This window comes from Gallinula chloropus (genome assembly GCF_964237585.1).
Source record: "Gallinula chloropus genome assembly, chromosome: 1".
Lineage (NCBI taxonomy): Eukaryota > Metazoa > Chordata > Aves > Gruiformes > Rallidae > Gallinula > Gallinula chloropus.
Window position 1 is genome coordinate 114,405,970 of NC_140085.1, and position 25,892 is coordinate 114,431,861.

At 42.6% G+C, this 25,892-nt stretch overlaps 1 protein-coding gene across 1 annotated transcript in view; it reads right to left on the minus strand.

Moving 5' to 3' along the window:
• Window positions 1-308: 308 nt before the first annotated feature.
• LOC311190682 (trifunctional purine biosynthetic protein adenosine-3) overlaps window positions 309-25,892 on the minus strand; it is a gene marked incomplete at its 5' end in the record, with an annotated part of 30,946 nt that continues 5,362 nt past the window's right edge. The window contains 19 exons of the mRNA XM_084262683.1: window positions 309-1,739; window positions 2,948-3,063; window positions 6,104-6,245; window positions 7,402-7,532; window positions 8,138-8,269; window positions 8,597-8,800; window positions 9,952-10,104; window positions 10,447-10,695; window positions 13,638-13,836; window positions 14,436-14,545; window positions 15,749-15,843; window positions 18,518-18,749; window positions 19,248-19,416; window positions 20,007-20,092; window positions 20,490-20,577; window positions 21,422-21,547; window positions 23,544-23,612; window positions 24,841-24,952; window positions 25,619-25,793. Coding sequence (XP_084118809.1) covers window positions 1,557-1,739; window positions 2,948-3,063; window positions 6,104-6,245; window positions 7,402-7,532; window positions 8,138-8,269; window positions 8,597-8,800; window positions 9,952-10,104; window positions 10,447-10,695; window positions 13,638-13,836; window positions 14,436-14,545; window positions 15,749-15,843; window positions 18,518-18,749; window positions 19,248-19,416; window positions 20,007-20,092; window positions 20,490-20,577; window positions 21,422-21,547; window positions 23,544-23,612; window positions 24,841-24,952; window positions 25,619-25,793 — 2,771 coding nt within the window. The 3' untranslated portion in view covers window positions 309-1,556. The remainder of the gene's footprint in view (window positions 1,740-2,947; window positions 3,064-6,103; window positions 6,246-7,401; window positions 7,533-8,137; window positions 8,270-8,596; window positions 8,801-9,951; window positions 10,105-10,446; window positions 10,696-13,637; window positions 13,837-14,435; window positions 14,546-15,748; window positions 15,844-18,517; window positions 18,750-19,247; window positions 19,417-20,006; window positions 20,093-20,489; window positions 20,578-21,421; window positions 21,548-23,543; window positions 23,613-24,840; window positions 24,953-25,618; window positions 25,794-25,892) is intronic.

Consider the following 25,892-nt stretch of genomic DNA (forward strand, 5'->3'; position numbering starts at 1 on the left):
TTATTCTTGGCCCTTTACGAGCTAATGTAAAGCCACCGTGTGGCTCTCCCCTGCCTTTGCGTGAGCCTTCCCCTCGGTGACAAACGATGGCAGGAATGTTTTGTCAGCGAGGTTCTTCACCGCGGAGCAGCCGGCCGGTGAAACAGGACGGTCACCACACTCCGCCAGTCCTTACTAACTCCTGTGGGACTGCACCTGTCCGTAACCTCACACAGAGGTGCTGTACTGCAGACAGAGCTAGAGTCTGTTTCACAAACTCCTCCTCCAGCTTCTACCTCTGGGAAAGGAATTCCAAGGAACGATTCTGATATTTAATTACTAAACTTTATTTCAAACCAAAATACAGATGACTCCCAACACACAAGTACCGTAAGGACATCAGTGCACAGAATGCACATCAGCTTTCTCTGTATTAAAAGGGGACCTCTAAAACATACATCATGGGCTTCAGTCAGGTGCCTCTGGGTTGTAGGGGGGGGGGTATCAATTAGTAAATGTATCAAAATGTTTTCACAGTGTATTAAAACATTACAAGAACGGCTGCTGTTTTTTCACAAGCGTTGAGCTGTGTAAGGAACCTTATTGTTTTCAGACAGATAAACATTTCCTGGGTTTTCCATCAGTGTTATTTCAGGTGACACTACTGTCCCAAGCACGAAGGGGCTTAACTTCAGCAGCGTTTCGGAAGAACATCTCGCAAGCCAAGAACAGGTTTCTTCATCTAGTCCTTGCTCCCTTTCTGAGCATCAGAAAAAATCTCCAAACCCAACTCCTCTGCCTCTGAGCAAACCTCTGAGGAGAACTCACACGCGGATTGACGCGGGGATGCTCAAAGGCAAATGTCAGCAGACACTGCATTCTGTTTATCAGCTGACTGATAGCAGGTGCAGTGTTTGAAATTACGGGTTATGCCTAGAATCTGGGCCAGACAAGATCTTCCAACGTTACAACAGAAAGTATGAGGGGGAAAAAAAAAAAAACATTCCTTGCCTGCAGGAATAGTTAGTGGTTCAGGAGGCCAGTTTTTCTTGGTTTGGCTGGAGATTTTTATGAGTGACGTCATTTGCCTTTACTCATCTCTTCCATTGTAACAGTTCCATTCCTTTTCCTCACAAACACGTTGCAGCACATGACAGAAGACTCTCCTATTAGAGCCCGTATGGTCTGTTGGAGAGTAAGGCACTGACGTTCCAAAGTCGATCTCAGAGATGCTCCAATCTGTCTGTAACCAAGCGAACGGGGTTTCCTTGTTTAGAAAGTGTTTGAGAACCAAAGTGCCGGCCGAGGAAGTGATTATAATTAGGAAGCTTGAGATGGATCCGTTGCTGACACCGCTGACAACAGCCCCCTGCCTTAACAGTCCCATCTGTGTCTTGCTCTGGATTTTACTTCCAGTCTGTAACCATCTGAGCACCAACGTGTCACGGTAAAACTCTGTGTTGGACACACTCTGAGAAGAGAATATAGAGTGTGTGCGGTACTAGGCTGTGACCTCCCTCCTGACCACTTAAGGCCCCCGGCTGTCCCACCTGCGGATGGTCGAGGACGCGCCGCTCCTACTTCCAGTAGATCTTGCCGGCTTCCCCCACCTGTACGGCCCCGCTGGCAACAAGCTGCAGGGCAGCTGGGAAGGCTCGGTGCTCCGCCTCCTTCACCCTTTCAGACAGGGTCTCCACTGTGTCACCAATCTTAACTGGAACTGCCTCTTGGAAAATGATCGCTCCAGCATCAACCTCCTCCTGTAAAAGCAATAGCCAGAAAATCTGTATGGCTGAACGAGGAGGGGGGGTGTGGGGAGGGGCTCAGCTCTATGAGAACGAACGTCATCCAGCTGCCTCAGGGATCTGCTCATCACGTTATTGCAGGAAACATGAATTTGGGGCTAATGTGAGGGATGCAGGAGAGATGCTGGCGCTCGTGCTGGGCCTAACAAACACAAGTGCAGGGTTCAAAGAAAGAGAAGATGGGCAGAGCACCAGCGAGCAACGTTTCCGCTACAGGGCACAACAAAAGCCGTGTTAACCGGGGACACGACGGGCTAAATTGGACGAGATGTTGACATTTCAACTCAGAGGGGTGAATTAGCCAAGCCCTGGCACAGAGCGGCACTAGAGGACACAGCAGACCTTTCTTTTGCATGGTAATGAGGAAGATCCCTGCTGACTAGTTGGTGTTTCTCCCCATGTTGCCACATGGAGAAGAAACCCTCAGTCATCTCATGGAGAAAGGAATGTAATTTTTCCTTCTATCTGGAAAAAAACCCAGTTGCTGTCTCTTTTCTTTTTCCAAGAGAAGGCAAATCCCATGAGAACAGATTGCAGGAGGACTGGCAAAGGGGAGGATAATCTGAAGAATGCAGTCGAGGAGGGCAGACTGAGAACTGGACAAGAGGTCAAAGTGCCCCGCAGCTGACAAAAACGTGCAGCCTCCAAGTTGAGAGATATCTGGCTTTTGTTTTCTTGTTTTCTGACTCAGAGAAACTGCCAAGTTCCTCCTCCCTTCCTGCAGATGTTGGATTATCACTTCTTAACAAATCTTGTGCCGTTCCCAGTGTTGCTTTTCTTTCTTGAAAGCAACAAATGTGGAAGGTTGTATGATGATATCTACAAAGTTAGTGCCCTGTAGTAATAAAAGCTTTTGGGTTAGCCAAAGCAGCCTGTGCACTAGTACCCCCCAACTCCAACTGGAGGAAGGCAGCAGGGGGATTCTTAGGGAAGGACTTGACTTAGGTAAAGCTTAAACTCCTGTAGAGACTATTTATCTCCAGATCCCTCTCCAGGCACAGCAAACTAAAGCACTATATTGCCTAGCAGGGTGGTGAACGGACAAAGGGGAAAAGGTAACCAAAAGTAATAGTGTAAGGGTGCTCCAAGCAGGCTCTGAGGGGGAAGCCTTCAGACCAATGAATGCTGGAGGTAAGGGCAAGGAGGGAGAAGGAAGTACTCACAGCTACGAAGTGCACAGTGCAGCCTGTGACTCGGACTCCAGCTTCTAACACCAATTTGTGGGCATTTGCTCCCTTAAAAGAGGGCAGTAGAGATGGGTGGATGTTCAGTATTTTCCCTGGAAAAACGTACACAAGGTCATTGTTTTTTAGCCTTCAGCCTTACCAGAGGATTCAAAGTACCACAGTCAACAGAGGAACACAACACATTTTTTAAAAGTTTTCAGGACGTTTGCATGTGCTTGTTTTTTGAGGCTACTGACAGGTAACCAGCCCAAAGCATTTCAGAATGTCTCGCTATTTAATTGCATGGCTATGGTATCTTTCTCTAATCACTAATAACGATTAACTTTTTGATGTGGCTCTCCTTTCCCTCAACATCTTGTCCTTCTCCTCTTTGACTCCAAGCACAATCCTCTTCCTCACAAACTCAGCCCCCGGAAGAAACTCAGTGCAGTTTCACATGATGTAACAGACACCCCCAACCCCCCTTTCCCATGACAAGGCAAAAATTCTTTAGCCTAGACTTCTCCTCCCCACCTGTTTTGGCTTAATAAAAGAGAACAGCTGCTCACATAGGAACCCTTCTCTCTGCCCTTCCCAGAGGCACCTGTCTACCACTACCACTTTCCATGCAGAAAGTTGGCTGGGGAATCCTGAGATTGCTAACACAACCTCTAATGCTCAGCCAGGTGCCACTGTGGTCATAACCCTGGGAAGCCTGTGCTTTCTGTTTCCCTTCAGCTTCAGCATATGCCCCGGTCCCTGCGTCGCTGTAAAGAAGGGAGAGCAGCTGCCTGTGACCTCAGGGCCTCACCACTGCAGCAATGAGATGGCTACACCATGAGAGAACAGCCTGTCTGGCAGGTTTCCTGTCTGCTCCCTAATACATCGGTGACACCTCCTCCTGACACCTCCTCCTGACAGTTCTGGACAAGAGTGAGGTTAAAAGGTGCTTGACAGCCCCAGGTCTTCTCTTAGATTCAGTACCAATCCTTACAGGATTACCCCCCGCCCCCCTTCCCCCCCGCCGAAAGTGGCCATCAGTACTATTTATACCACAGCACACTACCCCCACGCCGTCTCTGCACGCCTCCGCTTTAGGAAGCCTGTATGTCATCGGGATTCACTGAACACCACCTAAATGCCAAGCAGCAAGACTGAGCTGACACACGCTGGCAGGAGATGGAAACAGGGGCTTCGGGTTGCACAACCTGAAGTGAAGGCTGTTCCTGGCAGCACGACAGGAAACCTCATGGCAATAACTCACGAAGATACCTTGAGCTGTGCAGGTTGAAGAGGCAAACGTATCAAACGCTCCTCAGCAATACCCCAGCTGTGTGCTCTGTCACAGAAAACCCCCTTTTTAAGCACCAACACCTCCCTGCCAGCTGCTTGAGCAAAAAACTGCTGGGGGCAGCAAGCTGAAAACAACACTCAGCACTTCTGCCTGAGCTTCCCCAGTGTCTCGTGTCTCGTTACAGAACTGCTGGAAATGGCTCCAAAGCAACGTGGGGTTCTGGCTGCTGGATTTGCTTTTGGGTTTTGGTTCAGTTTTTTTATTTGCCCTTTATGTTAACATTGAAAATCAACACTTTGGGGCCATTAAGCAAGAACGAGTTTCACAACTAACTTTGACACTCTGTGACCTCATGACTGTAAGAAAAAGGAAAAACAGCAGCTTTTAAGAGAGCAGCAAGAAGAATTGATTACTCAGGGATAATTCAGGGTAGTCAGTGCCCAGGCACGGCCAGGTCAAAGTTTTACAGCAGGCTCTGGACAGCTGGCACAGATCCCTGAGCTGAAATGAATGTTTGAGCTCACATCCAGGACCTAACTGAAGCATACTCTTGGTCAGAGCTCAGGTTTGTATCTGTTTTCAAGCTCGATTCAGTGCTGGACTTTTAAAGAAATGAGTTAATCACCCGGTAGTGAAGAAAGTCTTTTCCCCTCAGGATAGTCATACATGTGCTGTGCAGGGTGGTCCATCAGCACAGAAGTACCCTGTCCCTACATCAGAGGGAATTAAACTCACCCCTTGTTTGCACTACAGAAAGCTCATTTCCATCCTCTACGCAGTTACTCAAAACACATCTCTTGTAGTGAGGGATTCCTAACCACAGCTGTCTACAGCACAGACAGTTGCATCTTCATCTTTTGGACTCCATAAGGAACAGAGAGAAACCAAACCAGCACATCTGACTGACTTCAGCTGAGACCTTTAGCATAAAACAAATTGCCTCCTAGGAACGTCTGTTTCGTTCCATTGATTTTGAAGAGGTTTGAAATGGGGTTCAGGTGCTAAAGGTCTGTGCCACAGAACACACAGAAGTCACTGGGGTGAACACAAAAGGCCGCAGGGAGAGCTGCAATGTACAGACTGACCAGTCTGCAACGTACAGGCTGACCAGTCTGCAACGTACAGGCTGACCAGTCTGTAACTGGTATGAGCGAGAACTAGTTTAAGTAATTGCGACCAAACCCAAAGCCGAGCAAACGGTGAGAAGAGCAGCTGCACCCATCTGAGTCAGGACTCCCTGAAAGAAACAGAGAGATAAGAAAAGGAATGCAAGAGCAGGGAGGAGGGAGGGCAGCCACTGAAGCAGGCAGAGGTGTTACCAGCTTCTAACAAAGACACAGAAAAACTGTAAAAGATGACCAGACTGGAGACAATGTGAACACTTTGGACAAACAAGAGCTGAATGTGCCTGTGAAACATGCTCTCCCTTGGATTCAGGCAGCTCCTGGGATGCCTGGGTGTTGTTAACAGGAACTGCATGTTGCTGCCCAGTTTTGCAGGCAGCCAAAGCAGCTCATCTGTTAGGGAAGGAATTCTCAGTGGCTGGATGCTCACATCTCCCCAAGCCAACACCCACTGCTTAGGCAATAATTTGCCCTGCACCTCGTGTTTGTGGAGGCCGAAAGTTTTCATTGCCTCACTTGCCCTTGGCTTCCTCAAACCTCCGTGGGAATGAGAGCAGGAAGGGGAAAAATGCCACCTTTCATTTCCCCATCCTTTTCCTTACAAGAGAAGAGTCATGTTTTCTGGAAACCCAGAATTAATATGGTCCCTGTTCCATATTTTCCCCCCATGTTTCCTGAGGACAAGCTGTACAATTAATGCTTTGAAAAGAGCATCCAGTGCTATGCAGAGCTTACCTTCCCATTTTTTGACAAAAGGACCTGACAGTATTCGCATGAATCCAGCCAGACAGATCAGTTCAACTGAGAATTCTTCAAGGACTTTGTCAACGGCGCTGTCAAATTCAGTGCGGCTTTCATACAACTTATGGTTGATAACCTGCAGTAACCCACAGGACAAAGAATCAGGAACGTGCTGGTAATTTAATCCAAACTCCACAAGAGCACAACGAGATGGTACCCTCAGGTATTAAACAAAACCTGAGTAAATCTCTTGTGTGTTGCTCGAGTTGGGAGCACATCCGGAGTAAGAAGAGCTGTTCATAAAGGCACAGGGCTAACAGGCAAGCACACAGTCTTACTCCTGTTCACACAGAGCACCAGCAGAAGAGATGAGGGCTTTACTGGATTAGGCACACAGCCGTAGGTCCCAGAAGTTGGACACAACTGGACACGCCTACAAATGCAGGTCGTTAAGATAACCTAACGTCTCGGAATGATTTCACACAGTTTAAGGCTTCTGGCAGCTTTAAGCCTTGCCAAAAATGATATGGCAAAACCTAGCCACAGGGCTAACCACAAGCTGATAAAGCAGCCCCACCGCAAAAGGTCAATACAACAGAGGTAAGCATTTTCCATCCAGGATACGCTCCCTGATTTAAAGAGAAGGAAGGCAGTGCTATGTTGCTTAAACATCCCCAGCCTTTTAATGTACCATGGTGAAACATTTAAATATCCAAAATCAGAACTGGCCAGACAAAAAGGTGGCTGAGGGCACTAGAAACAGAGCCCAGCCCAGCACAGGGCTGACCTCTGCTATGAGCTACCTGGTAATGACTGGCAAATGCGTGTGCTCCTCAGTGGAGCTCCTTTCACCACTCATTCTCCACCACAACCGCTAAGACCATCACCCATGGATGGTCCCACTGAGACTGACCCCTCTACTTCGTTCAGATGAACTACTGCCATGTCTGTTTAGCACTTAATTTTAAAATTAAATTCAGACAATCCAGCTTGTTGCTTTAGTGCAAGTTCACTGTGGTTAAATAAATGGCAAGGTTCCAAGTGTAAAAGTTTTGCACTGGTTTAATACAATGCCCGTTCCCCAAACCATCAGGACTGCTAAGCAACACCTCTGAGAAGGAGAAAAGGAAGTGTTTTGCTTCCCACGTGAAGTAGTTTGCCCGAGGGCAAAATTTCACCACGGACCTACAAATAAAAGCTAAAGGCTTCCCGTCCCACACCACCTCACAGTACCTTCCTGCTGCAGTCAGAACTAACCACGGCTGGTTTCAAGAGAGAGGAGAACCACCTACCCGCGTAGGAATACCGGCTCTTTCCGCTTTCCTCAAGCCCTCCACACCAGCTTTGTTAGAAACAACAAGAACTATTTGTGCAAAACTGGTGGGCTTCTTCGTGCTGTTTATGAGGGCTTCCAGGTTTGTGCCTACGAGAGAGAAAACCATTAATGAGTGTCAGGCCACTCCCAGAGAATAAATGTAGTTAAGAGCTAGAAGAGGTTTTAAATAAGCAGCAAGATGGGAGAGACCCGATTTGAAAAACTCCGATGTTAACCGCAATCCTTTTTTTATTGATTTTTACTGGGAACTGCTGGAGGCTACAGGGCTTTTCCTAGCAATTAAATCTGTCAGCTGTGATTTCTGGAATTGGAATGATGGTTTACTTCCTAGAAAGCGAGAACAGCAGAAACCCTGGGAGAGGCCTGTATGGCAAGAAGAAATCCTGATCTAGTTGTGAAATAACGCTGCTGTCCCCATAGTGCAAACGTGGGGTTTGCTTCACCCTGGAGATGTGCAGAAATTTACAAATAAAATGAACACAGGCTGCAGCAGAGGCTAAAGGCCATTCTACCTCTGACTGAAATTCATCCAAGGACAAAGTCTATTCTGCCTGTTACTGAAAGCCTGTTAGAAGCTTGTCAGAGCTTCCACAGAGAACTGCAAGGACTGACTTCAAGAGATCCTGACTCTGAGCTGAAGTTTCTTTTTCAATAGTCTGTTTTACATGGCAGTGAAGAATATAAACGCTCACCTGTTCCAGAGATAAGGACGGCAACCTTCACTTTGCCTGTCTGGATTTTGCCCTGGATATGGCTGCGCACAGACAGCGACCTGTTTGCTTGCAAGGCTCGAAGCATATTATGGACTTTAACATGGTCAGAGCCTGAACACACACAAGAAACAAACAAGACCATCACCACGTAAATAAAGGGAGAAACAGAGAGAAAAGTACACATGAAAAGAGGTTAGCAGCACTGATTTACTTCTTATTATTCATTTGTAGTTGGGGTGACATATGACATTGCTAAGCACGTGTGCTATGAGCTAAGGCTGAAGTTGCGAGGACTCTCCTTTTAATACCTTGTTCAAAACAGCCATGGAGATGCAAGTTAAGAGATTTTCAGCTAACCCCCATGGAGACTCAGCAGCTAAGGGATTTAGAGCTGCAATACTAATTTTTTTTTTGAAGGTGAAACAGAAATGTAACAACCTTTTTGTAAGGAGACAACTTTCCCGATCAGCCAGGCCGCCTCGTGTTGGTGTATGTCCTTCAGGACCTGCTGAGCCAGCTCCTTCTGGACTACCAAAACAGCACCGATCCCACAATTAAACGTCCGAGTCATTTCCTCCTCAGAGAGGTTCCCTTCTTTATGGAGCCAGCAAAAGATTTCAGGGATCTTCCAGGTAAGAGCATCTGAAAACAATTGAAGATACAAACAAAGAGTGGAAATCACTACCACTGGACAAATACTAAAATTATTAAGAGCATTAAGAAGCAAAATCTGGATGGAAAGTGCAGGCAAAGTCCCACAGCAGCATTAGCTTAAGTGAAATCATCTTGGAAACAGGATGTTTTTTCCTTCCTTACTGAGCAAAGCTTGGGATTAGAAAGAAGTGTCACTCTGAGAGGAAATTCACCATACTGCTCCACTGCCATCCATTAATCAGTAAGTCAAAGCAGGTTCAGAGGCAGCCTTTGGGTAAACCTCTTCTTGGAGGTAACAACTCTGCTTCCAGAGAAACTGTTGTACCAGAACAACAGCTTCAAAAACCGTCACAAAAATCTCACACTGCCCCCAATTCCAACAAGGCAAGGATGAATTTACAGCAGCATGAGACAAGGAAGGTAACAGAACTCTGAAGGCATCAGGTTTCTGTCCTGTCATATTTCAAGTGGGATTAACCCTATTTATATGTAACTAGTGTCCACTGTGGACCACTGTTTTGACATGTGGAAGAATTATTTGCTTGCAGTTCTGGAGTGCAAAACTCAGGATTAGTTCTCTTACTTTCTTCTGCAAACCAGTGAACGCTGCTTAACCTCTGGCAAGCAGTTTACCTTTCCACAGTATGTGCTCTCCATTAGTGAAACACCACCTCTAGCACACCTGACGGGATCGTGGCGAGGGCGAAATGTCAAATAGGATGCGGCGTGCTTCAGCTAGTAACCATACCTGACTGCTAATGAAAAGACTTTGTGAGTGTCACTGAATGAGCAATCATTTTGTAGGCTATTGCAAACGGTGACAGCTCACTTTGGGGTTGCTTTTAAACTCGTTTTATTTTTGCCAGTACAGATAGACTTTCCTAAAAATCCAATCCAAAACACCCTCAGGGGAAGTGAACTCCACCAGCAGCAATCTTAAGCCTACAAAGTGTTTTGTCTGGCTGTGTTTCAGGCACAAGGAGAAATTCAATGACAATGAAGACAAAGGTGAACTTATCTCTAGGCAGGCAAGCCCAGCTCTTACAGCACAAGTCAGCTGACAAGGACCACCCCCCTCCCAGCTCCCCCCAGTCCATATTCACATGCAGCTCCTTCTGCAGCTTTTCTTTTAGTCTCACCTAAAACGACACCGAAGGACTCTGGGAGGACTCTGGGGATGTTTTCCAGCAAGCCCCCTCCTGTGATGTGGGCGTAGGCTTTCACATGGCCTGAGCGGAGGACGGGCAACAGAGTCTTACTGTAGATCTTAGTCGGAGTTAACAAGAGATCTCCTGGAGACGGAAGAGGACGGACGGACACCAGTCACAGCACAGAAGGAAATGCTAATTGATATGAAATTGGGGAAATACTAATTTGCTGGATGCTAATCAGCACTGTAGTACAAATTAAAACACGACATTCTACCCTTTTTAGCACAGGATTAGTTACTTATCCCTCTCCCTTGATTTCTTTCATGTATATATGAGTCAGACAGAAAAAAACATGCAAACGGGACACTTTTTTTAGTGCCTTAGAAAAGTTACAAAAGCAAAGGCCCAGACAAAGCAGCTGTGTGACATTTGCCTGTTGAGCAGTTCAAGTTGTAACACAAGAAAGCACATTACAAACGGTACCTAACGTCTGGTCACCGGAGGCGCCAACAGGAGAAGAGAAATCCAACGACGACTTTTCCACAATCTTCCTCACAAGGCTGTACCCATTGCTGTGAACTCCAGAAGAAGCTACTCCAATAACCACGTCTCCCTCAGCAATCCTCTCCAGCTGGGGCAGCATCTGTCCTCGCTCCACTGCACCCACAGCAAAGCCAGCCAGGTCATACTCTCCAGGTGGATACATGCCTGGCATTTCAGCAGTTTCTCCTCCTGTGGGAACAGAAAAGAACAGAGAAAGAGGGATGTTGGAAAACCACTGGGACCAGTAGGCATGCAATTTTTTCCAAAGTTTTACACTAACACAGCCAGAATAAGCTTTTCAATTAGCTATACAAACATGGAAAAGAATAAACCCACGTTTGTCACAGGCCCTTCAATTGAACAAGCAATAAAAAGAAGGGAAGGAACACTTCCTCCCTCACTCTGACAACCAGTATCTCACTGCTGTGCATTCACATTTTTAAACCAAAGCATATATTTAGTGTGTTGTATTTCCAATTTTCTGCCAAGTTTCACATTCTTGATGAAAAACCTACAAGATAGAAGAGCTACAAGAAATAGCTACAAGGACATAGCTATTAGTCTATTGCCTTCGTATTTTGTATGTAGTGTTATGTTATCTGTCACTCCTGCCCACAACCTGGCCATCATTATCAGGCCAACTCTGAACATCTCAAATTTACAAACTCTGGGAGAACACCTCAAAAAAAGGGGCCTTTCCTACCCATCTGTGTAGATGAAATGTTGTCTAGGCTATCATCTTATATATTAACTATCAAGAAAAATTCTTCCCTGTGAGGGCGGTGAGGCCCTGGCACAGGCTGCCCAGAGAAGCTGGTGGCTGCCCCCTCTCTGGCAGTGTTCAGGGCCAGGTTGGATTGGGCTTTGGGCAACCTGGTCTAGTGAGGGTGGCCCTGCCCACGGCAGGGGGTTGGAACCAGATGGGCTTTGGTCTTTGGCCTTCCCACCCAAACCATTCTGTGACTCTATGGTTCTTTTTTGACTTCTGCCCAGTACAGTCTTGGGTTTCTTTTGCACTCTCCAGGTTTCATTCAATACAAAACTCTTCTATTTCCAGCAAGTGTCCCTGAGGGACGCCAATTTTTTTCTGAGTGATGGTGGAAGCTGCTCTTGTGCTCGGTGTTTAACACTGCTCAAAACCAGATTTTTGGGAAGCTTTGCCAGGTTTCTACATTACACTGCTAGAATCAAAGTTCCTTTGCTTGGATATGTTAGTTTAAATCTGTATTGAATAATGTTTGTGCAAAAAAGAGCATGTAGATAAAAGCCCTTCAGCTTAAGGAGGTTGAGCTGAATATTCAGCTCTAGCACAAATGCAAGGTAGGGATTTAGGAACACGCTTCAAACGAGGCCTCTATGAGATGATACTATGCAAAGGCAGATATACACACTGTGATAATGCACAGCGAAACGAATGCCTGGAGCTGGAGCCCAAACTGAAATTTATTGTGATGATCCAGGCTACAGAAAAGCATTTGCTTCTCAGGTTCACAGCTACTGTATCACCTCTGCCCCTTCTTTCCTGAGAACGCCATAAATTTGGGGAAGAAATCGCTATTGTTTCATTTACAAGTTCGGACCTATTTTTATATGATGATAAAAAAGATATTTCCTAACCCATTTACAGCTCTGAGAAATTATTCTCTGGTAATTCATTTACAACATCCAAAGCCCTTTGGAGTTTTAAAAGTCTTCCAACTGGAAAGAAAATCTTGACATTGCTGTAAGCAATTTCATAGCGAGAGTTCACCTAACACATACTTATGCTCAAGTATGAATGGCTTCATTATATTTGATAAACTGAGAGAACACCTGAAGACAAACATAAAGCTGACTAACAGGCCACGCAGAAAAAAATACACCAGGACATAAATAAGCCTCTTGTTCAAAGCTTGTAAACTACCTCAATGTGACTCCCACTTCGAAAAGACTCTGGTTACTCACTTTTTTAAAGGATTGGAGGAAAAGGGAAGAGCTACAGTATTACCAGCTATAAAGTGCTACCTAAAGTAAGACATGTGAACTGTCATTTTTAGTCTTGAATTAAGGGTTTCTCTTAAAAAATCATGGTAATTCACCATGTCTGTTTTTATTTAAAAAAAAAAAAACACCAAAAAACCTCAAAACAGAAGGAAAAAAACCCTTCTGTGAGAAATCTGAACATCCTGGGTTCACTGCTTTACAATGTAACCCTGTGATGCACTCCTTTCCTAAACTAAAGACTTACACAAAAGAATGTATTTTTCACTGGTCTAGACATATTTTTATTGAGTTGAACAGCTTTAAAGCCGTATTTTTTTAAGATCCAAGAAGTGAAATACTGTGTTTATTTTAATGGAAAACTAGATTACTGCATAGCAGAGTAACCATAATTTGTTAGTAAAATGTATTATGTACTTGTATTATACGGCTGAAAGGGGTTTAAATTTGACTCTTAACATCCTGGAATATGCAGATCTTGGTGAAATTAATCTTCAGCAAGTCTTCAGTAGACAAGCAAATTTGCTGTCAGCTTTCTAACTAATGAAAACTGGTTTCTTTTATGTTTCTGTCTTGTGGTTAACTTCTGGGTCTTAAGTAATGAGCTCCAGCTGAAGCTTTTGTGGCATTGATAAGCACGTTCTCTGGCTCTATAGTTTTATGAAGCTTGTGGGAAAGCGATGACTGTGAGATCTCTCCCTTTCCAGGCAAATTCGGTTAAGATCAGCCAGGAGGTTGGAAGGATATTTAATAGGTATGGACACAGGGACGGGCGCAAGCACGGCAATATGTATAAATCTTGTTTCTAGAGGAAAAGTCAAGGATTTCCTTTAGGGTAAAGGATAAAAATAAACAAAACTATTTGGCATGTTTTAAAATGTACTTAGAAAACACAAGGAATTAAAAGACACATATTGTTAGTTTTCTAGGCAGCTGTTAGAAGATACGGGTAAGGAAATCCATACTAATGGCAGTACTCTCAGAGCACTGTCTCCTTCAGCTCTCTCTAGAAAGCAAAGATGTGATGCTTTGGAGTTTTTTTCACTCCTCTAAAAGCCTCCAATAGAGTAGGAAAACAAACACATTAAAACCAATCATAAAGAGATGGCCTAAGATCTTTTTTCTTATCCTTCAAAGAAGATTGTTCATACCCAGAAGAGCACATCCTGCCTTTTTGCAAGCTTCGGCTATTCCTGCAATGACGCCCTGAGCCACTTCCACGTCGAGTTTGCCACAGGCAAAATAGTCAAGGAAGAAGAGGGGCTCTGCTCCTTGAGCCAAGATGTCATTGACACACATGGCAACCAGGTCCTGACCGATGGTGTCGTGTCTCTTACACACTTGTGCAATCTGTAAAACACAGCGAGAGAACCCCTTGGTCAGCCCTGAGAAGCTGAAACGCAAGCCGGAGAGTCCGCAATGGAAGGCGATAGAGATTGAACTCACGCTGCTCCTCTAGGTGCTTTTTGAGGGGGGGCTTCAGTTGTTACCGCCTCTGTGAGCCTCTCCTAACATTTTATTTTAAGACTTGTTACTTTCTTAGCTGTCAAGTACAAAAAGCACTTCAGGGAAGGAGGCTGTATGGGAAAGGGTTTCATCGCAGCTTGCGTGAACGCAATAGCAACCATACGGTTAGATGCTTTTCCCCATGAGTACTTGAGGGCGGAGATTCTACCTTAATGAAATGCAGGCCTTTATTATCTACTTAATATAAAAATCAAGTTATTTTCAGCACCGTTTCAAGTATGGCTGTTTATGTGCCAGAAGCTAAACAGATCTTTCCCTTTTTTTGTCTGAAGGAGGGTGACTTTGTTTTTCATTCCCTTTTCGGAAATACAAAGAACTATTTTTAAAAGACAACTTAAATTTTCTGTTAAAACATTAATGAGGTGATTAAGCATTTTCCCTTCTGTGCTATTTTCTTTCCTTGACATGGATTTTCACATTACCTTGAGTTTTGTGCCAACACCATCAGTTCCAGATACCAAGATAGGATCTTTGTAACCAGCAGCTTTCAAATCAAAGAGGCCAGCAAAGCCTCCAAGTTCCGCGTTGCAGCCTGCCAGCCAGAGAACAGGAAAAAATAGTAAATTTTTTACATTTGTGGGTTTGTTTGGGATCTCCCACACAAATTCTCTCTGGTATCTGCCTACATGACTTTGCTTTGTCACCAGGAAACTTTTTTTTAGAGCCTCTCCTCAGAAGCCCAGAAGCTCTTAATCCTCTTAAGTTTGCTTTGTCTTAATTGTTTTGTTATTACCTAAGGCTAAAACTCAAAAACTCTGTGATTAAATGCTCAGTAACTACCGTGACTGATGTATTTCCCCCTTGCACATGGCATTTTCCTGAAAAACAGAAGAGCAATTGTGGTAACAGATTGATTGAAGCCCACTGCTTTCCTGGAAAAGACGCGGTAACCAGGCATTTTCCAATTGGAATTCCTTATCCCTCTGTTAGTACTGTCACTTTGAGTACATTCAGACTCCTTGTTCCCAAGACTGGTTATGGTAGGTAAGTACAGTAACCTTAAAGCTAAAATTGGTGAAATTGGAAGAGTGAAACAAACCTGAGCAGAAAACATAGTGAATGCTACAAAGTGACTAGCTGCACTTTGTGTGTGTGTGTTCCTGTAAATAGCTTTCTCTCTGTGTACATCTGATGTCTTCTGAAGGCTCTCCGTTGATTTGTGGTTAAAGGGTTATTATATACACAGCTGACACTTTAAATCTATCAAATTACAAGGCTCTGCAAGAGCACGATGTGCCCAAGATGACAACAAAAAGCACGATGAATTGATTCTATTTTAACCAAGAAAAAGACATCTTCCACATCTATCTCAAGTAACAGACAGCATCCCTGAGGAATTCTGCTTCTTCCACACCTTTCCAAACATTTACCTATAAAAAACTGTATAGTTCCCTGTGCAAGAAATAATAATCCATGTCATCAAAATACACTAAATGGGAGGATTTTTGCTTGCAATTAACCTTTTAGTGCTGATCTGTATTCTGTAGCATCCTTAACACACACACACCAGTCAGGAGAGACAGCTTAGAGTCATTTTGAGAAGAAAATCTGTAAATTTAACAATGCACATTTGGTTTTCTGTGTTAGAAATCATGAGCATTTGTTTAGCGCAGCTGTTTCTTGTGTCATCTAGAAACACCCAGGACACAGAAATAGGAGCTTTTGTATCGAGATCAAATGATAAGCCTCGTTGCCACGAGCTGACAGGAACAGGCACAGACGGTACAAGCCTTACCTGACCTTGATGTGGCTGCAGCTAGGGGTTTGATTTTCTGAACCAGCGTATTCCCTGCTGCAATGTCTACCCCACTGTTCTTGTAAGTCAGGCCTCTGAAAGATTGTGAACAAATGTTATGGCAATTGATTACTAACTGCACAAATGTACATTTAAGTATCTTTTTTACTTCTTTACATGACTAAGAGGATTAACCAACCATTCAGAATCCTATACTGCTGTCAAATTCAACTATTTTCCCTGCTCATACATTAACTTCTGCTGTTTGGAACCTGACTGCACACACAGATACACCTGAAGATAGGGAGCATGACACCAAAGAAGCAAAACTTCCTGGACTTGCACCAGAAACAGTTTGCCACAAGCAGTATTCAAATAGATCCAGGTATCCCGAAGACAGCGTTGGAGCATCTTACACTATCCAGCTAAATACAAAGAGAAAAACCAACCAAAAAAGAAAATACAACAACAAGGTGAAATAAGTGGAATAATGGATCTGACTTCTCAAGGTTTGAATGCCCAGTCTGGATAGTAAGTATAGCTCCTATGCCCAAAACAGAACTTACACAAAATTGCACTGCTAAACCAGACCACCTCAGCACCTCGCTCAAGGATCAAGCTTCAGTGAGCTTTTCAAAGCAGAAGCACCATATAAATCCATAGCCCTCTGTGATTCCCTGAGAACTTAGCGATTGTAGCTTACGGGTTGCCTCTCCTTATCACCTGGAATGATACCACTACAAAACCAACCACGCTTCTTTTTTACTGACATGAACTTTCTATTACAGTGTGCATTTTAACATTTATTTTAAAAGAACTAAGTTCCTAAGCTCCACTTTAGCCATCTATAAAGAAATGTCCCTAAGCTCCAGGTTTTCCCTTTATGTACAGCCATACCATACAGAAAATACCCTTGCTGTAAACTGGTGTATGTAATCTGTCTGTCCATGTGACTCACTGGAGACATTAAGTATCATATCACAGTTACAGAGCCACCTTTTCATTTGGGAGATAGTGAGTTTAGTGACTTTTAATTACTCATTGTGCCAAACATATCTCACTCTGGTTAAGCAATTATTATTTCTACACGGTCAGTTCAGCATGAACCAGGCTACCCAGTGCATCTCTGTTTTAGGTTCATACCTATTTCAGCTCTCTGAGTGATGGGATTCGGTATTAAGTTGAAATTCTATGGGTGAAAGGCACCATTGATTAACCAGGGCATGTACAACAAAACAACTGGCCAAAGAGCTGTGGTACCAGGAAAACAGAGGGGTATCTGCATTCTTGGTGAGAGGAGAATAATGATAAGCAGCAGCCATTCAGCCTGTAAGTCAAGGAAATGTTAGCCTGCAACAACGTGAGACCAGTCAGGCCCTTGCAGTCTGAACTTGTTGAATAGTCAACATATTTTCACCCTATTTTTAAAAAGCAGGGTATCTGCTTTGACTCCTTTTAAAGGAGAGCATTGTTCTAAAGCATTGTTTTATTGAAGAGCTACTCTGGATATTTTTGCAAAGTGAAAGGCACAGGACTTCGTCCTGCCAAGCCACCAAGAGGTGGCGCGTCCCCAGCTTTACTGAGCCAACCACCACCCTTCCTTAACTGCGTGCAGCACAAAGTGGAGCGTGCCTGGCTGTCCATTCTTATGATTTTAGGATGTCTGAGCAAAAGTTGGTGCAGAATCAAGGACAGTGAAACAGGCACTGATTGTACACAGTTCCCAGGAGTCTACTTCACAAGCTAGGGATCCTCCCAGGCACTCCAGGCAAGAAACTTGCTAGCTGTAGCCCATGAATTAAGAGAACTGTTGATTAAACACCTTCTTTTTGCCTCACACAATGACTCACAGCCTTTTTTCTAGTGCAACACAAATACCAATTGCACATTTTCAGGTAAATTTCTCAGAAGAAGCATGGCAATTGAGAGAAAAAAGACTAGGTACAAACGCCCTTGTTCATTCAGTAAGTTTATTGATCATAATTTTACAGTATACTAATTGGAATACACTCTTGGTAAAAATGGAACTCTTGCTAATACGCTTCATAGACGACAAAATAACCTAGCATAAAAGGTTATGTTTTGAGCTAACTGGAATGGGTTTGTATGAGGTAAAAGTGAGTCTAAAAACCTGCAAGAAGCTCTCAGTAACATTAGAGAGACAGTAGGACATGCTGCCTTAAGAAGCCCCTGTGCCCACACCATTTTATATTGTTAAACCACACACTGTGAAAATAAAAGGAGTAATAACAAAAAGGAGAGGTAAGTTCTACTCATGTTGTTAGCCAGCTATTCCATTAAAATGCATATCCCAACAAGGCAAGTGTTTCAAGACCATTTTTAACCATTTCTGAAGACTCTAAAACGAACCCATGAAACAGCTTAAACTTTTTCCATCTGTAGATTTAGTGGTATTAATATCAGACTTATGGACAACAGAAATCTGGAGAAAAAGATACGGTTTAGAGCCTAAGAACCAGGAGGTCACCTTTCCTAAAACAGACCTAAGAAAGACAGTACCACCACAAGTTACCCCTGTGTGCTGGTCATTGTAGTTCAACTCAGACTTGTGAGAATAAGAACACAGATGAGAGAGATATCAAAAAAGCCTGCTCCTCCCCTGGCTGGTCTTGCCCACATTGCTCACACAGAACCTAGTTAAACCTTGTTAAGAGTTATGCATAATATCAAGATCAGTTTATGAATGTAACTAGCTATGCCTTTAAGTCCCTTTTACACCAATTACCTTTAAGTATATCAAATATCTACCTGGATTTTCTCAGGAAAGCTATAGCCCGATAACCAATGTCCTTTCTATAAATGGCACCCTTGAAGTGTATGGCTGCTATTCCCTTGTTGGCTTCCTGCAGTGCTGTCATCAGATCCTCTTTAATGGCAGTTACTGTAAGGACTCTTCCACCGCTAGTCACCACTTTGCCATCTTTTAGGGCCGTGCCTGCGTGGAACACCTCCAGCCCCAGCTGCTTGGCTTTAGAAAGACCTGTGAATGTAGTTCAATGAAATAAATGCAGAAGAATCAGTCAATTAGAACATTCTCTATTCAATTACACATGAATAGATATTCAGCACTTATTGACTGTGTCTAGAATCTTATTCAGCATGATCATGCTGAGAAATACGAATAAATTTGTATAAACTATATTTTGAGGAGAGATTTGATTCAAGCTGGATCTCATACTTCCCTGACACAGAGACCACAAAACCTATCAGCATCAACAACATGTAAGAATCAGCAATAAGCACCAGAACTACTTTACTGTAAGACCTATAATAAAGAAATGCTACAGAACTTAACGATACAGCGCGGAGACTTAAAAATGCTACGGCGGCATTACCAATAAACTTTGGCATGTGAAAATTCAGTCACCTCTTGCTGACCCATAACCACAGGATCTAAAGCTTATGTGAATCTGAGTTAGACTGATTCACCTTGCCTTGTCAGGAATCAGACTTCTGCAGTTTCTCCTGCTGTAATTACCTGTTATTTCCAAACCCTTGGGATATGTTCCTGGATACCCTTCGCTAGCCATGACCACTGTCACAGCTGCACTGTCTTCAAGCCAAACTGGCATGGAACTAGATAACTTTCTATTGATAACCGCCTGCATAACTTCATACAAATCACTTTTCAACAGTGGAAGAATTACCTACAAAAATAAAGATCAGCAAATTAAAGAAAGCAATGCACATTGTTACATGTTCTTCACTGAGCTTTTAACAATACTAATGCAACTGTAAAGCAGCATTAAATACGTATGCTCATATACTGTACTTTCACACATACATAGACAATGTGGACAATCTATGTACTTCTAAAAACCACTCTTCTTTGAAGATAATTTCTATGGGGAAAAGGTCAAGGCCAAAGAACCCCATTTGTTCTGAAGAATGGAAATGGATTTGTTCCACTTCTCAACAGGGAGTGGAAAAAGTGTTCACTGCTTCAATAAAGTAAAAAAAAAAAAAATTCCAATTCCATTCCAGAAAAGATATGAAAGTGCTGAGTGTCACTCAAGCTTACCCTTGTAAAGCCCATATTTGAGTACAACCTGCTGAAATCTTCTCTGTAATGGAAGAGTTTCATAACAGATGTTCTATCTTGAATAAACAAACCAAGTGTTTGAAATCTCAATGCAATTAGCTAATTATTCATCCAAAAGTTAGTTAAGAGTAATGGTAGAAAGTAACAGTCTCTCCTCCCATAATGGCATTTCGTATCTACTATGAAATAACTCACCTGACACTCTGGGTCACCAAATCTGCAGTTAAACTCTAGAACTTTAGGTCCGTCTTTTGTAAGCATTAATCCAGCATAAAGCACACCTGGCATAAAAAAATACAGGAAAAGCTATGTAAGCAGCTGCATAGATAGTTTGTTTTGAATCTGTTCAACAATAGCATTAACAAGGATGCCACCCATGTTAATTTAAAGGCAGGATGTTAAAATACATCAGGCTGAGGTTACAATTCTGCATCTCATTTTCAAATGTCCTCTCTGTTCTTCCCTACCTGACGATTACCTACTGTCAGTGAAACGATATCCATTGGTTTCAATGGTCTCTAAATCAAGCCACAGCTACCAAGACCAGTTTCCAGATAGAGCAAAGTTATCTCCCTTAACTTAAAGTATGAGTCAGGCCTATAAAGAGGAAAAAGTTAAAAAAACCCCCATCATTCTTCTTATGCTTACCCCCCCCCCCCCCCAAATGTCTATACATACCAAAATAGGGGACACCTTCTTTCCTCATGCCATCGACAGTTTTCTGAAGAACAGTATCTCTTATTTTCTGCAGTAAATCTTTAGAAATCTAATAAAACAGGATTAGAAAACAGCGTTTGTAAAGCAGGGAGCAGGTGATTTTTCCTGCTGTGCTGGCTAGCGTTTTTCAGAGCCAAGCAGAACACCTCGGTGGTCTATTGCCCACTCCAAAACATTTCATACAACAGGGAGCCAATGTTTTTGCCTCTCTCATCAGACAACATACCACTGCACTAAAGGAGCTGTCTACATTTCTTCAGCCACTTTTCCACTGCTGCACTTGCAAGCAATGCCCCTGGCTTCACTGGAACAAACTGTTTGCTCAGGCATGCAGCCTCCGAGAGACACATCACAGTTGGAAAGTATAGTGATAAGATCAAATCTTATTCAATGAACAAGATTAATAGCTTTTTATACAAATAAAAACCTTTTTTTTTTTTTAAAACTTAAGGAGGAAAAAAATCTCTGGCCATGACACAGGTGAACAGAAAGCAAGTGAAGCCCTTTTTCCAACTAGTTCCTTGCCAAACAGAAACCAAACTATCTTGAGGTAGCTCATCATTAGCTTAGTCTGGCACAAGATAAAAACGTGGTTTCAAGCACTTAATTCCAATAATCAGTGTTTCAGGACACTTAAAAACCAAATCAAAATACAAGGTTGCATAAATAAAACACTTCCAACATTTATAATTAGAAGTAGAAATATCATCTTTAGAGAAACAAAGTTGTGGGCTTCACTTGACTATGTCTGCTTTAGGCAACTCTCCATCTACAAGAGCCCACTTCCTACAATCTCCTGTTCATCATGGTGGAACTAAAAATTCACACATGCTTCCGCTGGTAAAGCTGTAGTAGAGCTTTAGCAAAACATCTCCTTGTCAATACATTTTTACCTGAGGTGCTGGGGAATAAGCTCCCATCCCTCCAGTGTTAGGGCCTTCATCTCCATCCATTAATCGCTTGTGGTCCTGGGCTGGAGGCATGGGAGCAATCGTGATGCCATCAGTGAAACATAAGCACTAGAAAACAAGGAGAATAATTAAAACCCCCAGTGTATGATTAAAGCACAAAAAAGCGCAAATATATTTTGTTTTCAGTGTTGCAAATGGATATTTAAGAGTACAAAGTTTGCCTCCCTGAAAAACCAAACCACATAATTCTAAACATTGCCTTTTTCCCCCAGGAAGCAGTGCCTCAGTTCATATGACCTTCCTACAAAAATTAACCTTCATATAACATATATACAATGTTTTTTCAGTACATTAGTAGTTGCCCTGAAAAGAAATACTGAAAAGGGTAATAGAACTCTTTTTTTTTTTTACATACTCCATGATGGAAGCTACTTCTTCCCTCCCCCTTCCTCTCCGCTGCCCCGGAAGGAAGGCATTACATTCCTTTCAAGATTTCCTCTTCCTTCTTGATAAAACTACTTATTTTTCAATTATTTATAAATGACTTATGTAGCTTTTACCCTTAATATCTTCACAATAACAAGCCTGCTGACACCTTCTGTAACTGGATGATGATGTTCACTGTCTGGAGTATTGCTAGCAGTACTCATAAAAACATTTCATAATGCTAATTAAGAAACCAGCAAAGATTCCCTGACAAACCCCCAAAATAAGAATATATTAAAAACTACAGAAGGTGAATTATTTTGACAAGAAAGGCAAGCAGGTTTTCTTCTTCACTGTTGTCAGCCATCACAGAAAACAAGCCTTTCGACTCATGTTTCTATTACTGTGTTACACTACAGTAACTCTGACAGTATTCTAAGGACTAATGAAAAGCATTACACGTTTTCCACCAGAGAATGAAGATCTGGATAACCCCTTAGGTCCTAATAGGGTCAAGCCAAGCAGGAAAGAATAAGGATGACCAATATCTGCCCATCTAATTTCTTCATATCGGGCAGGAAACCAGACTCTGCAAAGATTGCCAAGAGCTGGAGTTGATTGCTTACTTTATAAATACCACCACCTCCAACATGGATGTTCACAACATCCAGCATCAGTCAATTCCAGCTCCAAGACTCGGGAACCTGAGCTGCTACTTGGCTGTTCTACCGCGTGTGATGCAAGTGTCGAGTTGCTCTGCCACCTCAAAACCTAGGCTCTCATTCTCCTTTTCTCCTTCACACTCTGCTAATTAAATCAGATCATCTTTTTTAATCAAAGGAGCTGAATCAGCTTAAAATGAAGGAAGTGATCTCTCCACATCTGCAGAGTAAATCAACGCTGTCAAATCATTCAACAGCTTTTAGCTCCAGGTCCTTCATCACTGGTTGCGCTTCCACACTGCAATCTCTCTGGCAATGAACCTGGTTAAAGAGGATCCTGCCCATGCCTGTCATGAGCTGCTTGTTCCCTTGCTCCAAAGGAGCTTACTGCTCCCTCATGATGCAGTTCAATGTCCTCCTTTCATCGACAAAAATTACTGAAGTCAGTCTCCATCCTCCCTTACTCCCAACCACCCCTTGCTCAGCACTTCACCATCCTGATATTTGTACTGACTCAGGTGGCACTGGGCTCCAAACCAGAGCACAGAAAACATGCAAGGCAGTGGCACCGATTTCTTTGGAAAAAGGTCTTCACGTTGCAGCTTCACAAACAGGTAGGCAGGACAATCGAATCATCGGCAACCCGCAGGGAAGAAGTAGCAGTAAGGAAGGGAAGGGACATCTCATGCTGTCCTTGCTGTCACAGAAGTCATAAACACAGAACTGCGTGCTCAGTGACACTCAAAATTTTTAAGGTATGACTTTTTTTTCCCCATGCAGCAACAGCTGATTGCTGTTTGAGGTATTTTTATTTAATCTGAATTATTTTAACACTGCAGGAAGTTTGATGCTTAATGCAGCTGTCTTTAATTAATACAGTTTTATTTATAAATAGATACCTATTTCTAATTTAAGTAATAAAATCTTACACATCCCTCCTGCAGGTACTTATATAGTATTTCCTAAATAGTTTAGACCAGGTATAATCAAAGTGTTAGAGTGAGATGCACACTTACAGAAACTTCTTCTCCTTCAAGAAGTTCTTCAACAACAACAGTTTCCCCAGCTGTGCCAAAAGTCTTATCCTACAGTAAAACCAAAATCTCATAAGTTGTATTTCAGTTACTTTAATATATTCAAAATGCAACAAGAAAAAGCATTGTTAAAACAGCAAAAAATAATACAGAATGGTTTTAAGATGATTAATTCATTCTCCATCCTGGGTATGTCAGCAATGGTAAAATCTTTGCTCTTCTTTCCTGTTCATTCTTAAATAAATGCAGATTTTATGCTTGAGTATTTTTAAATTGCAATGATATTTGTGACTTACTGAGTGATTCTACCTTCTGAAGTTTGCCCCCAAGATGCTGAGAGTAACAGCAATGACTGTTGAGTCTATAATCCGAACTTTTACTTTATAAGAAAGTGCAATTCTACAGAATACCTTGGAAAGGGACAATATTTTCATATTATAATGCAATGTTTGAACACTGACTGCATATTTAGGCAATGAAGAACCACCAACCCTCACTGACAAGAAAATTTTGTGGGTTTCTAAGACTCTGTAACATTATGGTTTTTTGTTCAATACACTGGGCCACGTGTTCAGATATGTATTTGCCCAATAACCCCCCACACACATACGGATCTCACAAAATATGAGTGCAAACCCTACATTCTGACTCCTGAAATACAAGCTTGTCAGACAATGTCTCCTACAGATCAGCATGACACCAGCTGAGCACCTAACCTGTATGTGTCCTACTTTCCAGCTCTATGTTCTGAACTGCTCAAATGGCATTGCTGCATTTTCCTTCTCTTCAGCTTTTGATGGTCCCAATACATTTGCTAAATATCCTACCCAAATATATACTTAAGTTAAAGTAATTTCACTAGAATTTTGCTACACATTTAGGTGCTGCATGAACGGAGTCCTAAACCTGATGTTGCCTGTCAAGACCCAGCTCAATCACAGTGTTAATATCACAGTGCTGTGGTACCTGTTTGACTGCAGTGGTGTCAAATGGCAAGGAAGAAAAAAAAAAAAAAAAAGGAGGAAAAAAAAAAAGGAAGATCATATGAAACTAAGTGTGGATTTTCATTAGGAATGATTTTAGTTTAGCCTACAGGAACCATGCGAGTACCCTGCCTCAGGCCATAAATATGACAGAATTTCATAGCTGTCCAAGTAATGGGTAGAAGATTTGATGTCTTTTAGCCAAATCCTTTATTACCTAAAGAATATATTTGAGACTCTGAAGCAGTTATTTTGTGTGAGAACTCCTCCAGTTAGTGCATGACATTTCTACTCACCTGCATGATTTCATTAACAGCTTTGCAGGCTTCTTCCTTGTTTGAAGCCACAATTACTCCTTTGCCAGCTGCCAGGCCGCTAGCTTTTACCACCAAAGCAGGGAAGTTTGCACTTCAAAGGTAGAGAAGAGAGATGCAGTGGTAAACTCTTTGTATTGCAGATGTATTTTGTAGGCATTTCAAGGGTTGAAAGATCAAAATACTTCGCAGTTTTCATAGCTACCGTTTACTTTACTGAATAACACACAAATAAAAAAAGGCTTCTCTCGTTCTGCTATGCCTGCCAAGGATTTCTGCTTCCTGTTCTTTCCCCACCACTGAATTTCATTACTGTTTGGAAAGGTTGCTTTCCTTTTAATAATTTACTTTTGTATCATTTTGGGGTCACCTGCATTGTGTTCTGATGAGCAGATCATCATTTGCTGAGTATGCCTCCAAAGCAGAACTCAGATTTGTGGAGAAAGGGAAGGCAGAACATATGACTATCAGACTGCAAGCTGGGTTTCCACAGTAGGCAATGTGAAAAATACAAAACTTGGCTTATATTCTCCTGTAAACTGAACGCTGAGTGTCATTTAAGAGCAGTAAATAAGAACTGTTTAATTATCACACTTACTGCAGTGTGATAGTGTCATGTAAGATTATCCTTTAAAACTTTTACAGACATTCTATCAAAGCCAAAAGTACTGATACATTAGTAATCATCTGACTTTGTTTAGGATACCTAGCACACTGGACATCGCTGTTAAAAATATTTCTAGAATTAAAAGAATTTTACCTGTTAATAAAGCTGCATGCTGCTTTAGGATCAGTAAAAGATTTCCATCTTGCAGTTGGGATCTCATGACGATCCAAAAAGGCTTTGGTAAAGCTCTTACTGGACTCCAGCTGCGCTGCTGCCGCTGTTGGACCAAAACACCTCACTCCAGCTGCTGTCAAGTCATCAACAATTCCTAAAAATGGCAACAGAAAAAAATAAAAAATCCAACCAACTTGATAAATCACCAGGTGATTTATAGGAGTCATGTAGTCCAAGTCTTCACATGCACTGA